The sequence below is a fragment of the Malus domestica genome, chromosome 02 (assembly GCF_042453785.1).
Source record: "Malus domestica chromosome 02, GDT2T_hap1".
NCBI lineage: Eukaryota > Viridiplantae > Streptophyta > Magnoliopsida > Rosales > Rosaceae > Malus > Malus domestica.
In genome coordinates, this window is record NC_091662.1 from 17,586,062 (window position 1) to 17,606,376 (window position 20,315).

At 37.7% G+C, this 20,315-nt stretch overlaps 2 protein-coding genes across 2 annotated transcripts; both read right to left on the bottom strand.

The window, feature by feature from the left end:
* Positions 1–6,004: 6,004 nt before the first annotated feature.
* On the bottom strand, positions 6,005–6,628 carry LOC108172312 (secreted RxLR effector protein 161-like). The gene has a single exon (XM_017329724.1). The coding sequence runs from the start codon at positions 6,626–6,628 to the stop codon at positions 6,005–6,007; it is 624 nt and encodes a 207-aa protein (XP_017185213.1).
* A 1,917-nt stretch (positions 6,629–8,545) lies between these two features.
* Positions 8,546–9,852, bottom strand: LOC114823093 (uncharacterized). Its single transcript, XM_070812022.1, has 3 exons — positions 9,750–9,852; positions 8,663–9,650; positions 8,546–8,606 (listed from the first exon to the last, which is right to left on the bottom strand). Exons 1-3 carry the CDS (start codon positions 9,850–9,852, stop codon positions 8,546–8,548), a joined length of 1,152 nt encoding a protein of 383 aa, XP_070668123.1.
* Positions 9,853–20,315: the final 10,463 nt, after the last annotated feature.

Below are 20,315 nucleotides of genomic sequence, written 5' to 3' on the forward strand. Positions count from 1 at the left end.
CTGTCATTTTGATAAGACAATTTTCCTGCCATTAGGGGGAGAAAATAATATCGTTCCAGAAGAACGATGAGAAAATATCATTCCAAAAGAATGATGAGAAAAGACCGTTCCAGAAGAACGAAGAGAATTTGTCTTATTTTGATTCACGAAGCAATCAATAAGAAAATGAAATATGAATAATTGAATGATGCAACGAAAGTGATGAAATCATATATACTTACTGCAAATGTGCCTACAAGAATTGATGTCTCTGTTGGATAAAATAATGAGACAATAAATGATTTATCTGTTGCACGCCTGAAGCGTGGCAGATTTTTAGACTCAAAAGGTTCAGTTATTCGAAAGAAGAATAATATGGCACTACTGAACTATTGCATTCCCGAAGCATAACTGTTGCATGACAGAAGCATGACAGTCGCCGCATGGATACACGTCCCAGATAGGACAATCCACAGACATGAGAATGTTGATGTCTCATACATGAAGCATAATAGACATATAGGTTCCAATGACTCAACTCCCGGAAGTGGAGATTAAAATCCAAGCTCTATAACGCTCAAGAGGAGGTTATGATCCACATTCTCTCAATTATGACTATCCTGGAAGAGATAGCGTCATGCCCTTGAAGAGGCAATGGATATCCAAAGAAATGAAAAGCTTTTATGCATGCGCATGCACATGAGAATATGGGATCACGGATTGATGATAACCAATGGTAATTTTGGTATTTACAAGTAGCTACTAAATTCATCAATGAACTGTGTTAATATTGAGTCACGTTCTTTTGTTCGTCGACAAAAGAAAAATTATTGGCCAAAATGGAGAAAGGCAATTCCATTACAATTTTGTAAGAACGTGGGCAAATGAACCTATATATATTTGAATACAATACAAATAGCCAAAAGATGTTGAACCAAGGAGGTTATATATGGGCATTTGTAATACAGTGTAATACACTTACATGATATGACACAAGGTTGTAAACGAGTTCATATAAATGGAGAATTATATACGAAGGGTTGTGAGTCGCCCACATCATATCTCCATAAGTAAATCCCTCAAATATACATGGGAGCAAATTGCTCTGTATAAATTCCAAAGGAAAATGTGTCATGAAGTGTAGAAATCCCTGAAGGATTCAAATTGCTTGAAGTAAGCCCCCGAAGGGTAAAGCATAAATTATGAACTCAATATCAATGGATGATATAAATTGCCTTAGTGAGTACTATCATTATAATATTGTTGCAACATACTAAAATCTCTTGCAAGAGTCAATGACATTAAATTAGAACTCTTGAAGAGTTGATGATATTAAATTGGGACTCCTGAAGAGTCTAAAAAAAAAAAAAAAATTATAAAGTGTTGAAGGAATTATTGTCTCGAGCTGCAGATCGAACAATCTACCAACACGAATCTTATCCATGATATTTATGATATTAAAAGAACCATATGGATTGAAGATTATGAGTTGAATACTCATATGATGAAGACACTAAGAATAATCATTTATCTTCGTGAGGGTAAAGATAAATTAATATTTGGTCCAGAAGTACCACATCTTAGTGAAGTATATGCTTTATTGTATTTGGCACAATACATTGAATGAAATAAAGCTTATTTATTAATATCTCCAAGAAATTACAGATATATACATACACATGAGTTAAAACAAACAAACAGGATGGAGCCTTCACAAAGGTTGCTCATGTGAAGCCTCAGTACTCGGAAGTACCCCAGAAGGGGGAGGCACTGGAGATTGATCATGTGGCACCCCAGTACTTAGCAAAACACCAGAAGGGGAAGGCATCAGTTGCTTTCGGAATCTAGCAACGAACCTCTGGTGATCACTTTGAATCCGACTTTCGGATTCCTGCAGTTGGACGAGCTTTCTTTTCATGCTCGTAGAGTAACTATTTGCAAGCACATGTAACACCCTATTCTCGTGCTTGAGCCCTCTGATCTCTTGTTTAAGACTTGCCACCTCCGCCATTAATGATTCAACTTGGCGAGTTTGAGCAAGTAGGCGTTGACCCATATTGGAAACAGAGCCAGCACACTGAACACTGAGAGCCAATGAGTCTTGAACGGCCGACTCTTCAGACCGTTCTGAAAGGATCTTGTTATCCCTTGGAGTGAGAAGATTCCTAGCTACCACAGTAGCAGTTATGTTATTCTTCATCACAGAGTCCCCAACCGTAAGAGGACCATTAGAAGATAAGAAGGACGGGCGCCATATATTATCATGACGCTGCTCGTCTGTATCACTCCTAAGACTCAAATCTAAGCAAATGTTAGATGGGCAAGTCATTTTCAGAAATGATGAAGGAAAAACAGAGGTCAAATAAAATTTCAGAAATGCAAGAAGGGGGAAATTTCTCAGGCAGCAACTTTCTGAGCATACCCTTGAACACAATTGATGTCTCTATAAAAGAAGAGGCAGCAGAGCCACTTGTTCAAAGATCGAAGAGGCACCGCTCTCCGAATTTCAAAAGCCAGATTTTCCTGAATAAAGTTCGTTGGCATTTTTCAGACGTAATCCCAACTTTTTCAGATGTCGCGTGCAATTTTGTCAAAGATCTCTGACAAAGTTGAAACCGCGTAAATCTTACTGTTCTATTTACACCACAGTTGCTGACAAGAGTAAAAGCACAGCACCACCACTTGCTATTGGGAAATCTCTATATATGTCGACCTCTGTTCTTCATAACAAGGCAGACCTGCAACTCTGCAAGAATACCTAACTCTTCCTCATCTCCGAGAATGCATCTTCAACATAGCATCTCGAAATACTCAGTTTTCTTCCTCTCCGAGAATACCTCTTCAAACATGTCACACCAGGGCAAGATTATCACATATCTTCAGGGACCAGAGCAAGATTATCTCATATCATGCAATCTCCCTGTCCTTTCCTTTGTCCATGTTCTTGCCTGCGAAGACAAGGATAAAGAAAGCAATATGTCGAAACCTCCACTCAAACTCCCGGTAAGGAACCGACTGCCTGGAACCTTTCCTGATTGCTTACCTAATGTTGCTCTCGAGTAGTCATCTTCAACGGTTGGAGCTGGGTCTCCAGTCACCAAGAAGTGATGAACCATCCAAATGCAAGGGTTGCACTCCACTCCGGCATCAGAGGGCAAATACTGCCGGAGAAGATGCCACACATGCATGGGGGAAAAGCAGGGAAAATACTACTTAAGCAAGGGGAGCAAGTAAGGAAAGTGAAAATGATACATTGAAGCATGTGGAGACAAGCGCAACAAACGCGTGCTGATTCATCCCTGACAAAACTGAAGATCACTTGCCACATGAAGCTCCTCATGGTCCAATTTCATTCAAGATCAAGCCTCGAAGGTCCTTGAAGAAATCACAAGTCCGATTCAAGATCAAGTGTTCATTACTCTTGAATCAAATTCCGCTCCAGATAAAAGGAGTAAATTCCGATCTTCAATGCTAGTCTAGCAGAAAGTCCTACAACCCAGTTCAAGAAAAAGGCTGTGGAAAGTTAACAATAAGTAAAGCAACTCTTTTAGCAATTCTTCTTACTAAGAGACTAAAGCAGAACAATCAACGATCAACCTAAATGATTTGAGATCAGGGGGAGATACTCATCAGGGGGAGCATCCAAGACAGATCAAGATTTTAACGAGTCAATCGAAGACTTGTGGCCATCCAAGGGGGAGTGTTGTAAATATTATGTGGATGGTCCACATGAATAGTTTGTTACTATTTATGCACAGTATTTTCACTATTCATTTGTGGAAAATTTGTAAAGTGAATAGTGCTTTCTTTTGTTTATATAAAGGAAGAAGATGAATGAAGTGAGTGAAGTTCACGGGAAAGAAAGAGAGGAAGGAAGGAAGAGGAAGAGAGAGAAGGAAGAGGAAGAGAGAGAATAGAGGAAGATGAGAGGAGATAATAGAGAGAGTTATCTTTGTACTCCTATTATTTCAGATTATAATGAAAGCATCACAGCTGCCCCGAGGACGTACTCCAGTCACACTGACTGTAGAGGAACCTCGTAAATTTTGTGTCTTGTTTCATTTATTCCACTGCACCCACCGTCGATTTTACAACAAATTGCTTCAAATATAAAAGTAGAGAGATGAAATTGGCAACTTTTAAAGTGTTTAAGAAAAATAGTTTAACGATAATTTTTACTTTGAATAATTTGGGGACTAAAACAACAATTTATTTGAGAAACTAGACCGTAGTACAAAGTAGTAAATTGCCAGTTAAATCCACAACCTAGAGGTAATGTTAAGAGCTTATGGATGAGAAACTGATGATATTTCCTCTAAAGGGTGTCCTGTGTATGACTTAAATTGACAAATATATATAATTGCTTCAAATATTAAAGTATAGATGAAATTGACATCTTTTAAAGTGTTTAAGATAACTAATCGACCTAATATTTACTTTTGAATAATTCAAGGACTAAATCGACGTTTATTACAGCGTTTACATACAACCAAGCTCTAGTTGAACTTTCTTCGGATTCACAAATCATCTAAACTTAGCTAATTAGTTTTTCTGAACAGAAAAAATGAAAGATGATATGCAAAACTTCAATCGAAGAATCAGGGTCTTATGCTTCTAAATTATTAATCACGATCGCATGTACAAATTCATTGCTTCAACAACGAAGAAGGGAAGCAACAACCAGAGGTTGAAAACTAGTCAGACGTGCGTACACCGTCACGTAAACTTGCCGTTGGAGACGCTCTGAATATACAAAGGCTTCTTATATGACTGCAACAAAAGAGAAGAATATACCACGCTGAGAGATGAAGCAGCCATACATGCACCGGCAAGCCACGGTTGTAGTCGAATTCCAGTGAAAGGGAACAAGACTCCAGCTACGACTGGCATGCCGAGGATATTGTAGCCCAGGGCCCAGACATAATTCAATCAAATTCGTGACATTCCTTTCATCTGCAGCCAATTTCAGTTAACTGTTAGAAATGGCTAAACAAACTTAATATAGAAATAATGTTTGAAAATTTCTTTAAAACATCGGTTTAATTTAGATAAGTCATTTGAATCTGCATCAAAACCAGAATAAAACAGCATGTGTAGCTGGGTATTGTAATTTATATTCACACCACCCTCGTAACTATTTCATAATCGTACCTGCAATTCTTTGATTCTATCAGCTTTTCCCAGTGGATCCGTCTCAGCGTACACCTTATCAATGCCAACCTCCTTTGCGATGGCTGCTGCTGTAGCCCAGTTATCACCAGCAACCATGATGATAGTAATGTTCATTGAGTGAAGATAATGTTTGAAATGGTACCAGGCATGTTGGTTGAGGTTGATAAAGATTGAAACTTTGAATAAAAGGTTTGAAGAAATCTGTGTTTTTCTAGAGAGAAAAGGAAGAGCAAGAGTCTGTATTTTTTCATATTAAGAAGAAAAGAAAAATTACAAGGACTATATTTATCACAGCTGGTCTAAAAACAGATCCTACATATAGGGACCTAGAACTCCTCTCCGGTCATTAATGGTCATCGGAGGATATCATCCATCCACTTGGAAGAAGATGGGAAAGCTCAGTACAATTAAAAAGACAAAAACACCAGCTGTAATCTTTCTAAAACTAGAAAAAGAAACTAGCCGTTGAATTTTAATGGCTCCTTCTAATTTAGTAAGGTCTTCATTTCTTCACATTTCTCAGCTCCCTTTCGATTTCATCTGCAGGTTTAGCTTTTGCAGGATAACTCTAAAGCTAGGAGGCAGCTTAATTCTCAACAGCCTCTCCTAAGCTGCTTACTGGCTTCACTCCTAACTTCATCCTCAAGTAATTGAATCGATCTTTAGGCAAAGCTTTTGTAAATATATCTGCCAACTGTTCTTCACTCCTGCAATATTCCACATTAATGGATCCTTGCTGCAATGCTTCCCGAATAAAATGATATTTCCTGTTTATATGTCTGGTTCTCTGATGAAAGACTGGATTTTTGACCATCGATATTGCTGACATGTTGTCACAAAACAATGGTGTTGCTTAAGTTTGCATTTCACCAAAATCATCCAACACAAATCTTAGCCAGATAGCTTGAGTTGTTGCCTCAGCTGCTGAGACATACTCTGCTTCTGCAGTTGACAATGCAACTGTGTTTTGCTTGACTGAGGCCCATGAAAATGTACCACTACCAAAACTGAATGCATACCCAAATGTGCTCCTACTGTCATCTTCACTGCCAGCCCAATCTGAGTCACAAAATCCAATCAAAACAGCATCCTTGTCCCTTGTAAATTCAATGCCATAGCTGAGAGTACCTTGAATGTATTTGAGAACTCTTTTAGCTATTCCCATGTGCTTCTTCGTGGGACCATGCATGAATCTTGATAACAAACTGGCTGCATACATTATGTCAGGCCTAGTTGCAGTTAAATATAACAGACTGCCAACTATTTTCCTGAACAAACCTTCATCAGCCAACTCACTTCCATCAACTTTCTTCAGTTTCTCACCCGTGGGTAGAGGAATTGTCACTGACTTACAATCCTCCAGACCAAACTTTACAAGTAAAGACTTTGCATATTTGCTTTGATGAATAAATACCCCTTTATCAGTTTGTAGAACTCCCATTCCCAAGAAATGATGTAAGAGTCCTAAATCAGTCATCTCTTACTTCTGCATCATGTCTCTTTTAAACTCACTGAGCAATGTATTGCTGCTTCCAGTGTACACTATATCATCAACATATATAGAGACAATGATCAGTTTTCCTTCTTCATCAGTTCTGGTATATAAGGTAGCCTCACTGGTGCTTCTTTTGAAATTGCAACTAGTGAGATATGTGTCAATCTCACTGTACCAGGCTCTAGGAGCCTGCTTCAAACCATAGAGAGCCTTCTTTAACTTATAGACCTTGTGACTTGCATTTTCAACTTCAAAACCCTCTGGTTGCTCAGTGTAAACCTCCTCCTCAAGTACTCCATTCAAGAAGGCTGACTTAACATCTAATTGGAACAACTTCCAACACTTTTGTGCTGCAAGTGCAATCAAGGTTCTAATTGTATCTAACCTTGCCACTGGGGTAAAGGTTTCATTATAGTCAATACCAGGTTTCTGAGCATACCCTTTTGCCACAAGCCTAGCCTTGTGTTTTTGAACTGTTCCATCCAGATTCAACTTGGTTTTGAACACCCATTTGACTCCTATGACTGGTTTGTTTGCAGGTCTTTCCACCAGCTCCCAAGTTCCATTCTTTTCAATAGTTTCAATTTCAGCATTCATTGCTTCCTTCCATGCTTTGTCTTCAATAGCTTCATGATAGGTTTCAGGTTCAATAATGGTCATATGACATCTTGCATAGATGTCCTCCAAGCTTCTCAGCTTTACTGGTGTATTGCTTGGTGTTGAACCTTGACTGGTACTGACTATGTTGTTTCCAGGGACATGTTCATCATCTGAGACTAATTGAGTGAGATTTGGAGAGTCAATGCTGTGAGTTTCATGAGGGGATTCTTCAGTTTCGATTATCTCAGAATTTTCATTTCCAATGGTGAGAGGCATGTAGACAGTTTCATCTTGCTTGCTTTCCCAATTCCAGGACTTGTTCTCATCGAATACAACACTTCTTGAGAGTATGATCTTCTTAGTTTGAAGATTATAGATCCTGTAGCCTTTCTCACAGCTGCCATACCCCATAAAAATTCCCTTGCTTGCTTTGTCATCAAATTTCTGTCTAAGATTTGATGGAATGTGACTGTAACAAATACTTCCAAACACTCTCAGATGTTTTACACCTGGTTTTCTCCCTGTGAAGGCTTCAAATGGTGTTTTGTCTGAGACTGCAGTGGTATAACACCTATTTTGCAGATACACTGCAGTGCCAACTGCTTCAGCCCAAAACTTGACAGGAATTTTCTTCTCAGACATCATTGATCTTGCCATTTCTCCAATGGTTCTATTTCTTCTCTCAGCAACCCCATTTTGCTGAGGTGAGTAGGCAATAGTCAGCTGCCTCTCCATGCCAAGATCACTGCAATACTCAAGGAATTCATGTGAGGTGTATTCTCCACCTCTGTCACTTCTTAGTTTCTTCAATTTGAATCCACTTTGAAGTTCAACAAATGCTTTGAATTTTTTGAACACATTTATCACATCTGACTTGTTTCTGAGGAAATATACCCAACACATCCTTGAGAAATCATCAATGAATGTGATGAAGTATTTGTTCCCTCCAATGGACACATTTTGCATTGGACCACATACATCCGTGTGCACCAATTCAAGTGGATTGTTTGCTCTCCAAGGTTTCTCATTCTCAAATGGTTCTCTGTGACTTTTACCATACACACAGCTTTCACATACTCCTTCTTTTTCTGAGAAATCAGGTAAACCCAACACTATTTGTGTTTGCTGCATTTTCTTCATGCTAGTAAAGTTCAAATGGCCCAATCTTCTATGCCAAACCCATGGATCTTCTTGTATTGCTGCTTTCCTTGCCACTAAGTTGACAGATTCCATGGACAATGGGAAACATCTATTTCCAGTCATTGCACTTTAGCAACAACATTATCAAGACTACTATCATCACATATTAATGCATAGTTTCCTCCAAATAGAATGTAGTACCCATGCTCCATCATTTGCCCTATGCTCAGCAGATTTTCATCTAATCCAGGAACTAACAGCACTTCATTTATGCACCTTCTCCCTTTCCGTGTCTCAACTACAAGTGTCCCTTTTCCTGTGGCTTGAACAAGGTCTCCAGTGCCCATTTTTACTTTGCAGGTCACTGACTTATCAAGATTAATCAATAAAGACTCTTGAGAGGTCATGTGGTTGCTGCATGCACTGTCCACAAACCACACAGACTTGCTTGATGCAATTGTACTTGCATGACAAGCATAGAACATGGTTGTTGTGACTGCATCTTCTTCCTTTGCACAATTTGCAACTTGTTTACCATTGTCACAATCCTTAGTTAAGTGATCAAATCGATTGCACCTTCCACACTTGGGTTTTCCTTTATATCTGCGTATACCAAAATGGTAATTGTCACATACTTGACATAGCGATTTCACATTTCCTTGGCTGCCACTTGGTTGTTTGTTGTGTGCAGTAAATTTGTTGTTCCAGCCACTACCACTGCCATTATTCCAGTTGTTATGAGACCAATTCTTACCCTTCTTATACTGACCCCATTTTGGATTTGTCTTATACTGAGACCCTTTGACACTTTCAGTGCCATTTCCATTTTCTCCAACTTTAAGGCTACTGAAAGCCCTCTCAGTACCTGTGTATTTCTCTCTTTCATCATGCAAGTCTTCTCTTTTATCATAGACTTTCACTGAAGCTAAGACTTCCTCAACTCTAATAGTGTCTAGATCTCTGGTTTCTTCAATGATTGACACTATGGACTTATATCTCCTACTTAGACTCATCAACAACTTTTGAACAATTCTTTTCTCTGTTACATATTCTCCTAGAGATTTCAAGTTGTTGACTATCTCAAAAAACCGAGCCAAGTAGTCATCCAGAGATTCAACATCATTCATCCTTAAATATTCAAAATCAGCTCTAATGGCTTGTAATTTCACAGCTCTTACCTTTTTATCTCCTCTGAACTCTCTTCTCAGGATTTCCCAAGCTCCTTTAGCAATCTTTTCATTTCTGATGCGAGGGAAGAGCTCATCTGTTATGGCTCCCTGAATGAGACTTAGCGCCTTAGCGTTTTTTATTTTGTCTTATCTGGAGATGGTGGGTGCTTCCACTGGAGTTTGCTCAACCTCACCTTCTTCATCTCCAGAGCCTTCTTCCTCCTCGGGAATCTGCTGCGGTCGTACTCCGAGTTCTACCACATCCCATAGATAGTAGGCTATGAGAATGGTTTCCATTTTCACGCCCAAAAATCGTAGTTTGAGCCATTAAATTGTGGTGTTCGTAAATCACCATCGGAGGAGCTTGATCCAACCATCTTCTCAGGTAACACAGCTCAAATGGTTATAAAGGTACCACCTTTAAGGTTTTCTGAATTTTTTTTTAATGGATCTCTCTCACAGTATCACGCCCTCTCTTCGGAATCAGACCTAGTGCTCTGATACCATGTTTGAAATGGTACCAGGCATGTTGGTTGAGGTTGATAAAGATTGAAACTTTGAATAAAAGGTTTGAAGAAATCTGTGTTTTTCTAGAGAGAAAAGGAAGAGCAAGAGTCTGTGTATTTTTTCATATTAAGAAGAAAAGAAAAATTACAAGGACTATATTTATCACAGCTGGTCTAAAAACAGATCCTACATATAGGGACCTAGAACTCCTCTCCGGTCATTAATGGTCATCGGAGGATATCATTCATCCACTTGGAAGAAGATGGGAAAGCTCAGTACAATTAAAAAGACAAAAACACCAGCTGTAATCTTTCTAAAACTAGGAAAAGAAACTAGCCGTTGAATTTTAATGGCTCCTTCTAATTTAGTAAGGTCTTCATTTCTTCACATTTCTCAGCTCCCTTTCGATTTCATCTGCAGGTTTAGCTTCTGCAGGATAACTCTAAAGCTAGGAGGCAGCTTAATTCTCAACAGGGCAATCTTTCCATCAATGGCAACCAACACACATGTTCGAGCCAGATTCTCATGTTCCGAAACATATTTCTCAACCTCAGGAACAACCTGGACATTATTATGCGCATGACTCTCTTGTTCCTAACCAAAACCATTTTGTCACCAACTCTTCCACTAACCCCAGCTCCTGTGTGCACCTCAAAATCCTTAGCCTCCATCACATGTTCAGTTGATCAAACGTCTTTAGCAGCCTCTTAACATGCTCCACCACCGATTTCGCTATTGGGTGTTCACTATTTGCCTACATATTTCTCAGATAGAGGCATGTTAGCATGATTGACAAAACAATTTTACGATAGCATAAACAGTGATTTATCTCATCCTAACTACTCTACAAACACTAACATTTTTAATGCAACTACACAAATGAAGCTGTTAATGAACAAATTTGAAATATAAGCACCAACCTCTGTGGCAATAGAGACAGCACAGAACTCCTTCATTGAGCAATTGGAGAAGAGCACTGCATTACTGCATGGACTACCACGGGTTTGTTGGGGCTTAAAAAGACTTCACCACTTTGGAGATGTTTATCTCATAAAGAAGAATGTAATGCAGCGGAATTGATAGGCAAGAGAGAGAAAGAATACTTATAGTATTACACAAGATTTTTATTCACTCACAAACTTAGAACAAGAGGAAACACTCAAACACTCTTAGAACACTACTACAATATTAGCTTTAGGTGTCGGACGATCCTGGCGATTAATAAGTCATTCTGACGGATAAAAGATATCCGACACATAATTTATTTACTGTCGGATTAAAATTACTTTCTGTCGGATATATCCGACATAAATTCCTGACGGATTTTTCCTGACGGATTTAACCGCTATAAAATTATTATAACCCTCAGTATTTTTGAATTTTTTTTAATATTTTTAACATATTCTGGCGGTTTCTAAGTTAATGGTGGCGGTTATAACCGATAGCAATTGACTATTTTATTATTTTAAAATGTTACATTGATTATAAATAAATAAATAAACAAATGGTTTAATTTTTTTTTTCACTCACAGTCCCGTTACTTAATCTCTAAATGTTTTTTTTATTGCAATTGTTTACACATGCTATCTCGGAGTATATACAAACATATTTGACGGTTGGATCGTTGAAACTAGTTTCGTAGAATGCATATCCTATCAAATTGATAGATTTAACAAACACTTAAGAGTTAATGTTATACCTCCATTAAGTATAAAAAATTATCCACTAGTGTAATTATTTTAAATCGAAGATCAAATTCGTTCAATGCATTCTTATAGGGTCGAGGAGTGTAGCTGTAAAAAATCATCAAAATATGAGCTAAAATAACCGTTAAATTGTGATTTTTTATTTATAACCATCGAATTTTTTTGTTTCTTTACCTAATCTCTGAATGTTTGTTTTTTATGATTTTTTACGTATACAATCTCGGAGTGTGTAAAAATAAGTTTGACGGTTGGATCGTTGAAAAAAGTTTCATAGAATGCATATTGCATCAAAATTGTAGATTACACAAACACTTGAGTTAATATTATACTTCAATTAAGTATAAAATAAGATTTTGTGGTATCCACTAGTGTAAATATTTTAAATTGAAGATCAAATTTAATAATTACATTCTTATAGGGTTGATGAGTGTAGCTGTAAAAAATCATCAAAATCGGAGCTAAAATAACCGTTAAATTATGATTTTTCTGTTATAACCATCGAAAACTTTTGTTCCGTTACCTAATCTCTGAATGCTTGTTTTTTACGATTTTTTACGTAAGCAATCTCGGAGTGTGTACAAATAAGTTTGAAAGTTGGATCGTTGAAAAAAGTTTTGTAGAATGCATATTACGTCAAAACGGTAGATTAAACAAACACTTGGAGTTAATATTATACTTCTATTAAGTATAAAATAAGATTTTGTGGTATCCACTAGTGTAAATATTTTAAATTAAAGATCGAAATTATTCAATACATTCTTATAGGGTCGAGGAGTGTAACTCTAAAAAATCATCAAAATCGGAGCTAAAATAACCGTTAAATTGTGATTTTTTGTTTATAACCATCGAAATGTTTTGTTCCGTTACGTAATCTCTGAATGTTTGTTTTTTACGATTTTTTACGTATAAAATCTCGGAGTGTGTAAAAATAAGTTTGACGGTTGGATCGTTGAAAAAAGTTTCGTAAAATGCATGTTGCGTCAAAACAGTAGATTAAACAAACACTTGAGTTAATATTATACTTCAGTTAAGAATAAAATAAGATTTTGTGGTATCCACTAGTGTAAATATTTTAAATTAAAGGTCGAATTTATTCATTACATTCTTATAGGGTCGAGGATTGTAGCTGTAAAAAATCATCAAAATCGGAGCTAAAATAACTGTTAAATTGTGATTTTTCGTTTATAACCATTGAATGTTTTTGTTCCGTTACATAATCTTTGAATGTTTGTTTTTTACAATTTTTTACATATGCGATCTTGTAGTACCTACAAATAAGTTTAACGGTTGGATCGTTAAAAAATGCTTCGTAGAATGCGTATCGCGTCAAAACTGTAGATTAAACAAACACTTAGAGTTAATGTTATACTTCCATTAAGTATAAAATAAGATTTTGTGGTAACCACTTGTGTAAATATTTTAAATTGAAAATCAAATTTATTCATTACATTCTTATAGGGTCGAGGAGTGTAACTGTAAAAACTCATTAAAATCGAAGCTAAAATAACCATTAAATTGTGAATTTTCATTTATAACCGTCGAAAACTTTTGTTCTTTACGATTTTTGTTTTTTTACGTAATCTCTGAATGTTTGTTTTTTACGATTTTTTACGTATGCGATCTTGTAGTATCTACAAACAATTTTTTACGTATGCATATCTCTATTAAATTTGCCTAAATTTTGAAGTGGGAAAAGAATTTGTGCTAAATTTTTATTTATATTTTTCAAGTATTGATTAGAAAATATTTAGTTTGTGTGATGACATTTTTATTCTCTTTTTGTTTCTTTATCGCATATTTTACTTGGATTACTATCTATTAAACCAAAAGTGTAAAAATTATCTATTAAACCAAACAATTATTTATTTAATTTTTAAAAACATATTATATTTAAATACATATTATTTCTTTATTTATCAAACCAAACAATTATTATTTTAATTTTTAAAATCGTAACAAAATTTTGACGGGAATTTAAAATTTTGGGGGAAAATTTAAAATTTTCAGAGGGAATTTTGGGGGGATTTTTGCCGCCATTGGTTTTCTGTCGGTTATAACCGACAAAAATGAAAATTTTTCTGTCGGATTTTATTTTAAAAAATGTTACTGTCGGTTTTAACCGACAGTAATAAAAAAATTTCCAAAATAAATCCCCTCTCTCTTTCCTTACGCCGGTGCTTCTCCCTTCCCCCTTTTCTCCTCTCCTCATTTCCTTCTCCTTTTCTTCTCTTCTCTCCTCATTTCCTTATGCCATTACTGAATCCCTCTCTGCATGTCTTCCAGGTTATCCAAAACCAAGCTTTTAATGTGTCACCGGTCTTTTAAAGATTGGGCCGATTGCCCAACGAGCCTCCGCCGGAAACTATGATTAATTTTCCTAAACGACAGGTCGTTTAAACATTTATGGGCTGGGATGTCACCAAATAAAACCCAAAACGAAGCTCTCTCTCTCTCTCTCTCTCTCTCTCTCTCTCTCTCTCTCTCTCTCTCCTCCTCCTCCTCCTATCTGAAAAACGCTCTTGCTTCTTTTCTCTCTCCATCTCTGTAATCGCGCCATCGTGCGGGCAGAGGGCCTCCGAATCAGATCGCGACCTCCGGATTTTCCATTTCCCAGGCAAGCATATATATATATATATATATATATGTACATATTTTTCATTTCGATAGTTTTAATTGGAAATTCAGTTCGGCGAATTTTGTTTGAGGTGTGCATACGTTTTTAATTTTGCGGCAATTTTGATAATTTTACTAATTTATTGAACGTGTTCATGTATTTCGAATTGATTTGTGTGATTTTTTTTGAAGCTTTGGCACTCCATTTTTAGCCACAACCTAGTTCTTACCCTCTCTCACTCTTTCAGTTCGCTGGAAATTTTACGAAGTTACAAAAGGAGTTTCAATGGGTTCGCAGCAAAACTCACTGACAAGGAAAGGGAAAAACTTGCTGGTGAGCACTCTGATATAATTTATTATGTTACTACAAAGGAGTAAAATGGTGTGTCTGCGTATACTAAGATTATATGAAGAGTGAAATGCATATTTTGCAACAAGTTCATCGGAGCTCGATATTACATATCTGAATCTGCAAGGGATGACATCGATCATGGAAATCAGACAGCCTTTATCGCAGCAGGAAACACTGTTAAGGACTTGAGCTTTTATGGACTAGCACAGAAAACACATGCAGAATCAAGCTGGATATGGAAAATGCAGAAAGTGATTTATATATTTTTTTATTATTAATATATTTTCTGTCGGTTTTAGCCGACAATAATGTTTTTATTTATTCTTAATAATAAATTTTCGGTCGGTTATAACCGATCGAAGTTGTGACGGTTTTAGTAGTTTCTGTCGGTTTTATCCGACAGAAATACTCTTATTTATTTATTATAAATATATATCCTGTCGGTTATATCCGACACAATTTCTGTCGATTTTAGAGTATTTTTTGTCGGAAAATTCATTTCCTGACGCTGGCAATTCTGTCGCTTATTATATCCGCCACTGAATCCATTTTCTGTTGGATTTTGCTTAAAATCCGACAGTAAGATACGTTTTTTGTCGGTTTTTGGACCGCCAATTATAGAGAATTTTGTAGTAATGGAAGCTTTGTTTCTTCTTCTCATTTCTCACTACTTGCTTTCTTAGTTATTTCAAATGGTGTGGATGCCTTCTCCTTTTATAGGCATGGATGGAACCTTAGAGAAACATGGAAACATCATGCTAGAGATATCTAGATAATTCCACTACCTTCCTAAGTTAGAATTATCTACACTAATCTTGTATGTTGGTGGAATCCTCACCATTCTTCTAGACTTTCCACCAACCTGAACCTTGCTAGAATTCTCTAGCATTTGCATGAATCATCCATTATGCTTGTGTTGCCTTTTTCAACATGGGCTAGATCCATTGTCTTGGGCCAAGACAAGATTACAATTCAACATCCCCCCTTAATCTTGTCTTGTCACGTTGATTGTGTTCCTCAATCTAACAAAGTCTTCTTGCCTGAGTGGTTTGGTGAATATGTCGGCGACTTGGTCTTGTGACTTCACGTATTCCACTTGCACATCCTTTCTTGCAATACACTCTCTTATGTAATGATAGCGGGTATCTATGTGTTTGCTCCTGTCATGGAATACTGGATTCTTTGCTAGAGCTATTGCAGACTTGTTGTCGACATAGATCTCTGTTGGCTCTTCTTGTGGCATGCTTAATTCTTTTAGCAAGTTTCTCAGCCAGTTTGTATGATAGACACATGAGGTAGCAGCTACGTATTCAGCTTCGCAGGTAGAAAGAGTGACAATCGGTAGCTTCTTCGACATCCATGTGAATGCAATGTCTCCAATGAAGAACACAAATCCAGTAGTGCTTTTTCTATCATCGGAATCTCTTGCCCAATCACTATAGCTATACCCAACAAGTTTGTAGTTATCAAAACTTGAATAGAACAAGCCAAAGTTAATAGTACCTTTAAGGTACCGAAGAATTCTTTTGGCGGTCTTCAAGTGTGTAGTTGTGGGATTCTCCATGTAGCGACTGATTAATCCGACGGCATAGAGAATGTCTGGTCTTGTGCATGTCAAGTAGCGTAAACTTCCAACTAAACTCTTGAAAAATGTTGGATCTACACTTTTTCTTTCGTCATGCTTGGTTAGTTTGACTCCGCACTCCACTGGCGTGCTTATGGGCTTGCAGTCGTCCATTTTGAACTTTTTCAGTATCTCCTTTGTGTAGCTTTCTTGGGAGATGAAAATGCCTTCTTTGTTCTGCTTGACTTCAATGCCTAGGTAGTATGCCATCAGCCCGATGTCGGTCATCTCGAATTCTTTGGTCATCACTCTCTTGAACTCTTCAAACATGCTTGGAATACTTCCGGTGAAGATTAGATCATCCACATATAAGCACACAATTAAAATATCTCCATCTTTGACTTTGACGTAGAGAGCATGTTCATGAGGGCACTTGATGAAGTTGTTCTCCTGAAAGTACTTGTCGATGTGACTATTCCATGCTCATGGCGCTTGTTTTAACCCATAGAGGGCTTTCTTCAGCTTCAGAACTTTATCTTCATGCGCTTTGATTTCATAGCCTGACGATTGCTGAATGTAGACTTCTTCTTCAAGGACTCCATTTAGGAAAGCGAACTTCACATCCATTTGTTGAATCTTCCATTTATTTTGAGCTGCCAAAGAAATTAGTAATCGTATAGTTTCCAACCGAGCAACGGGTGCAAATACCTCATCATAGTCGATTATGGCTCTTTGACTATAGCCATTCGCCACTAATCTCGCCTTGTATCTTTCGACCTCTCCGTTGGCATTCTTCTTTGTCTTATACACCCACTTGACTCTGATGGCTTTGTGTCCTTTCAGAAGAATAGCGAGTTCCCATGTATCGTTCTTCTGGATTGCTTCAATTTCTTCATCCATTGCTTTTCTCCACTTAGTATCTTGCATTGCTTCTTGGAAGTCAACTGGTTCACAATCAGCAAAGAGACAGAAAAGTGTAGGATTATCGAGTCTTTCAGCTACCTCATAGAGATCTCGTAGACTTCTTGTGCGTGGTACTTCTCTTTCATTTAAACTCCCACTTGATGATGCTGATGCTGGTGAATTACCATGATTGATTGATGTTGGTGAAGCAAGTGGAGTAGTGGATTCTTGTTGAACCTCTCTTGCTTGCTCCATCATCCCTTGTTCATTCTCTTCTTCAAACTGAGGAAAGAAGTGAAGATCGCCTGCATGAGAGCAAAAATCCCATTCTCCTTCTTCATCGAATGTCACGTCTCGACTAATCACCAACTTCCCATTGTTTGGATTATACAGCTTATAGCCTTTTGAATTTGAGTCATAGCCGATGAAGATGAACTTCTCACTTTTATCGTCGAGTTTGGTTCTCTTCTCGTCTGGTACATGTACGTGGGCTATGCTTCAAAAAACTCTTAGATGAGAGATACCTGATTTTCTTCTACTCCATGCTTCTTGCGAAGTCTTTCCCCACACACTTCTTGTTGGAGATCGATTGGATAGGTAGACAGCACATGCTACAGCTTCTGCCCACATCTCCTTAGGCAATCTCTTGCTTTTGAGCATACTTCGAGCCATGTCGATGATGGTTTGATTTTTTCTTTCCGCCACACCATTTTGTTGAGGGGATCTTGGAACTGTCAAAGGTCGACGAATTCCATTGGCTTCACAGAATTCTTGAAATTCCTTCGAAGTGAATTCTCCTCCTCGATCAGATCTCATGGCTTTGATCTTGCAACCACTTTCTTTCTCTACAGTAGCTTTGAACTTCTTGAATGCTCCAAAGACTTATGATTTCTGCTTCAAGAAATATACCCAGGTTTTCCTTGAAAAATCATCAATGAAGAGAAGGAAATAATTATTTTTACCTAAAGAGCTTGGTTTTATTGGACCGCACACATCGATGTGAATGAGCTCGAGTGGCTTCTGGGCTCTTGTGATCGACTCCTTTGGAAAGCTTTTCCTGAAATGTTTCCCAAGTAAAAATCATTCGCAAGCTTGATCAGGGCGACTGATGCACGGTAAGCCTCTCACCATCTCCTTCTTGGATAATAACTCCAGTCCCCCACAGTTAAGATGCCTAAAACGAAGATGCCAAAGCCATGATGTGTCTTTGTAACATGTTTTGAGGCACTTTGCAACATCATTTTGAATATTCATAGGAAACATCCTATTCTTTGACATTTTCACCTTGGCAATTAATCTTCCTTTGTCATCTCTAAGAAAAAGGCTATAATTTTTCATGTGAATATCATAACCTTTTTCTAAGAGTTGTCCCAAGCTTAAAATGTTGCTTTTCATATTGGGCACGTAGTAGACATTTGAAATTAATTGGTGACCGCCATTTTTAAGGAGAATTAGGATGTTACCTTTTCCTTTGACGGGTATTTTGGATTCGTCTCCAAAAGAAATGTTGCCACTCACTGATTCATTGAGCTCTACGAACATGCTTCTTCTTCCGCACATGTGGTTGTTGGCGCCGGTGTCAAGGTACCATGTATAGTCTTGGTCTCCATCATTGCTCTTGCATGCTAGTAGCACAACGCCATTATCTTCTTTCTCTTCTTTCACATAATTGACCTTCTCATCAAGCCTGTTGCTTGGAGCTCTACATTCCAAGCATAATGCCCAAGCTTTTGACAGTTGTAGCATTGAACTTGAGATTTTTCAAACCTCAAGTTTGAGCGTCCTCTTCCACGACCTTTTGTTGAGCTTCCTCTTCTTTCGTAGTTGTTATGGTTGTTGAAGTTCCAACCACGTCCACGTCCATGTCCACGTCCGCGTCCTCGACCACCACTTCTTTCGTACTGGCTTCTCTCGTTATCGAAGCTTTCTTCTTTCTTCTTTGGCTGAACATGCGTCTTGAGGAGCTGCTCATCATTCCCTTGCCTCTTTTTATGTTTCTCTTCATATGCTTGTAGCGAACCCATTAATTGCTCTATAATGATTTCTTCCAAGTTTTTAGTTTCTTCAATCGTCACGACAATGTGCTCGAACTTGGGGTCCAACGAGCGTAGTATCTTCTCCATAATTCTAACATCTTCTAACTTTTCTCCGTTTCTTTTTAATTGATTGGAAACGGCTAAGACTCTTGAAAAATAATCAGAGATTGATTCAGACCCTTTCATTTGTAGAGATTCGAACTCACCTCTTAGTACTTAAAGACGAACCTTTTTCACTTGTTCGGCTCCTTTGAAAGAGGTTTGAAGCTTCTCCCATGATTGCTTGGCAGAGGTTGCACTTGAGACCTTCTCAAAGCCATTGTCATCTAATGCTTGGTAGATGAAGTAGAAAGCCTTCTTGTTTCTCTTTCTTGAATCTTTCAAACTCTCCTTCTAGGGTTGGGACAGAGTAGCTTCATCTTCTGGCTCAGTGTAGCCTTTCTCCACGACTTCCCATACATCGTGTGCTCCTAAAAGGGCCTTCATTTTGATTCTCCAATTATCGAAGTTGTTGTTGTCGAGCACTGGAACTTGGAAGGCTGCCATAGCATTGCTAGCCATAGCTCTGGTACCACTTTGTTGGGGCTTAAAAAGACTTCACTACTTTGAAGATGTTTATCTCACAAAGAAGAATGTAATGCAACGGAATTGATAGGCAAGAGAAAGAAAGAATACTCAAAGTATTACACAAAATTTTTATTCACTCACAAACTTAGAACAAGAGGAAACACTCAAACACTCTTAGAAGCTTTGTTGCTTCTTCTCACTTCTCACTACTTGCTTTCTTGGTTATTTTAAATGGTGTGTATGCCTTCTCCTTTTATAGGCATGGATGAAACCTTGGAGAAACATGGAAACATCAGGCTAGAGATATCTAGATAATTCCACTACCTTCCTAAGCTAGAATTATCTACACTAATCTTGTATGTTGGTGGAATCCTCACCATTCTTCTAGACTCTTCCACCAACTTGAACTTTGCTAGAATTCTCTAGCATTTGCATGAATCATCCATTATGCTTGTGTTGCCAATTTCAACATGGGCTAGATCCATTGTCTTGGGCCAAGACAAGATTACAAT

Excerpts from the sequence above, each read along its gene's own strand:
- LOC108172312 (XM_017329724.1), bottom strand. The coding sequence starts at position 6,628 with ATGACTGATTTAGGACTCTTACATCATTTCTTGGGAATGGGAGTTCTA.
- LOC114823093 (XM_070812022.1), bottom strand. The coding sequence starts at position 9,852 with ATGGAAACCATTCTCATAGCCTACTATCTATGGGATGTGGTAGAACTC. Across the intron at positions 9,651-9,749 it reads AGGCTCTGGAGATGAAGAAG|ATGAGCTCTTCCCTCGCATC; the intron begins GTGAGGTTGAGC and ends GAGCCATAACAG. Across the intron at positions 8,607-8,662 it reads GAGACACGGAAAGGGAGAAG|GGCAAATGATGGAGCATGGG; the intron begins GTGCATAAATGA and ends TGCTGAGCATAG.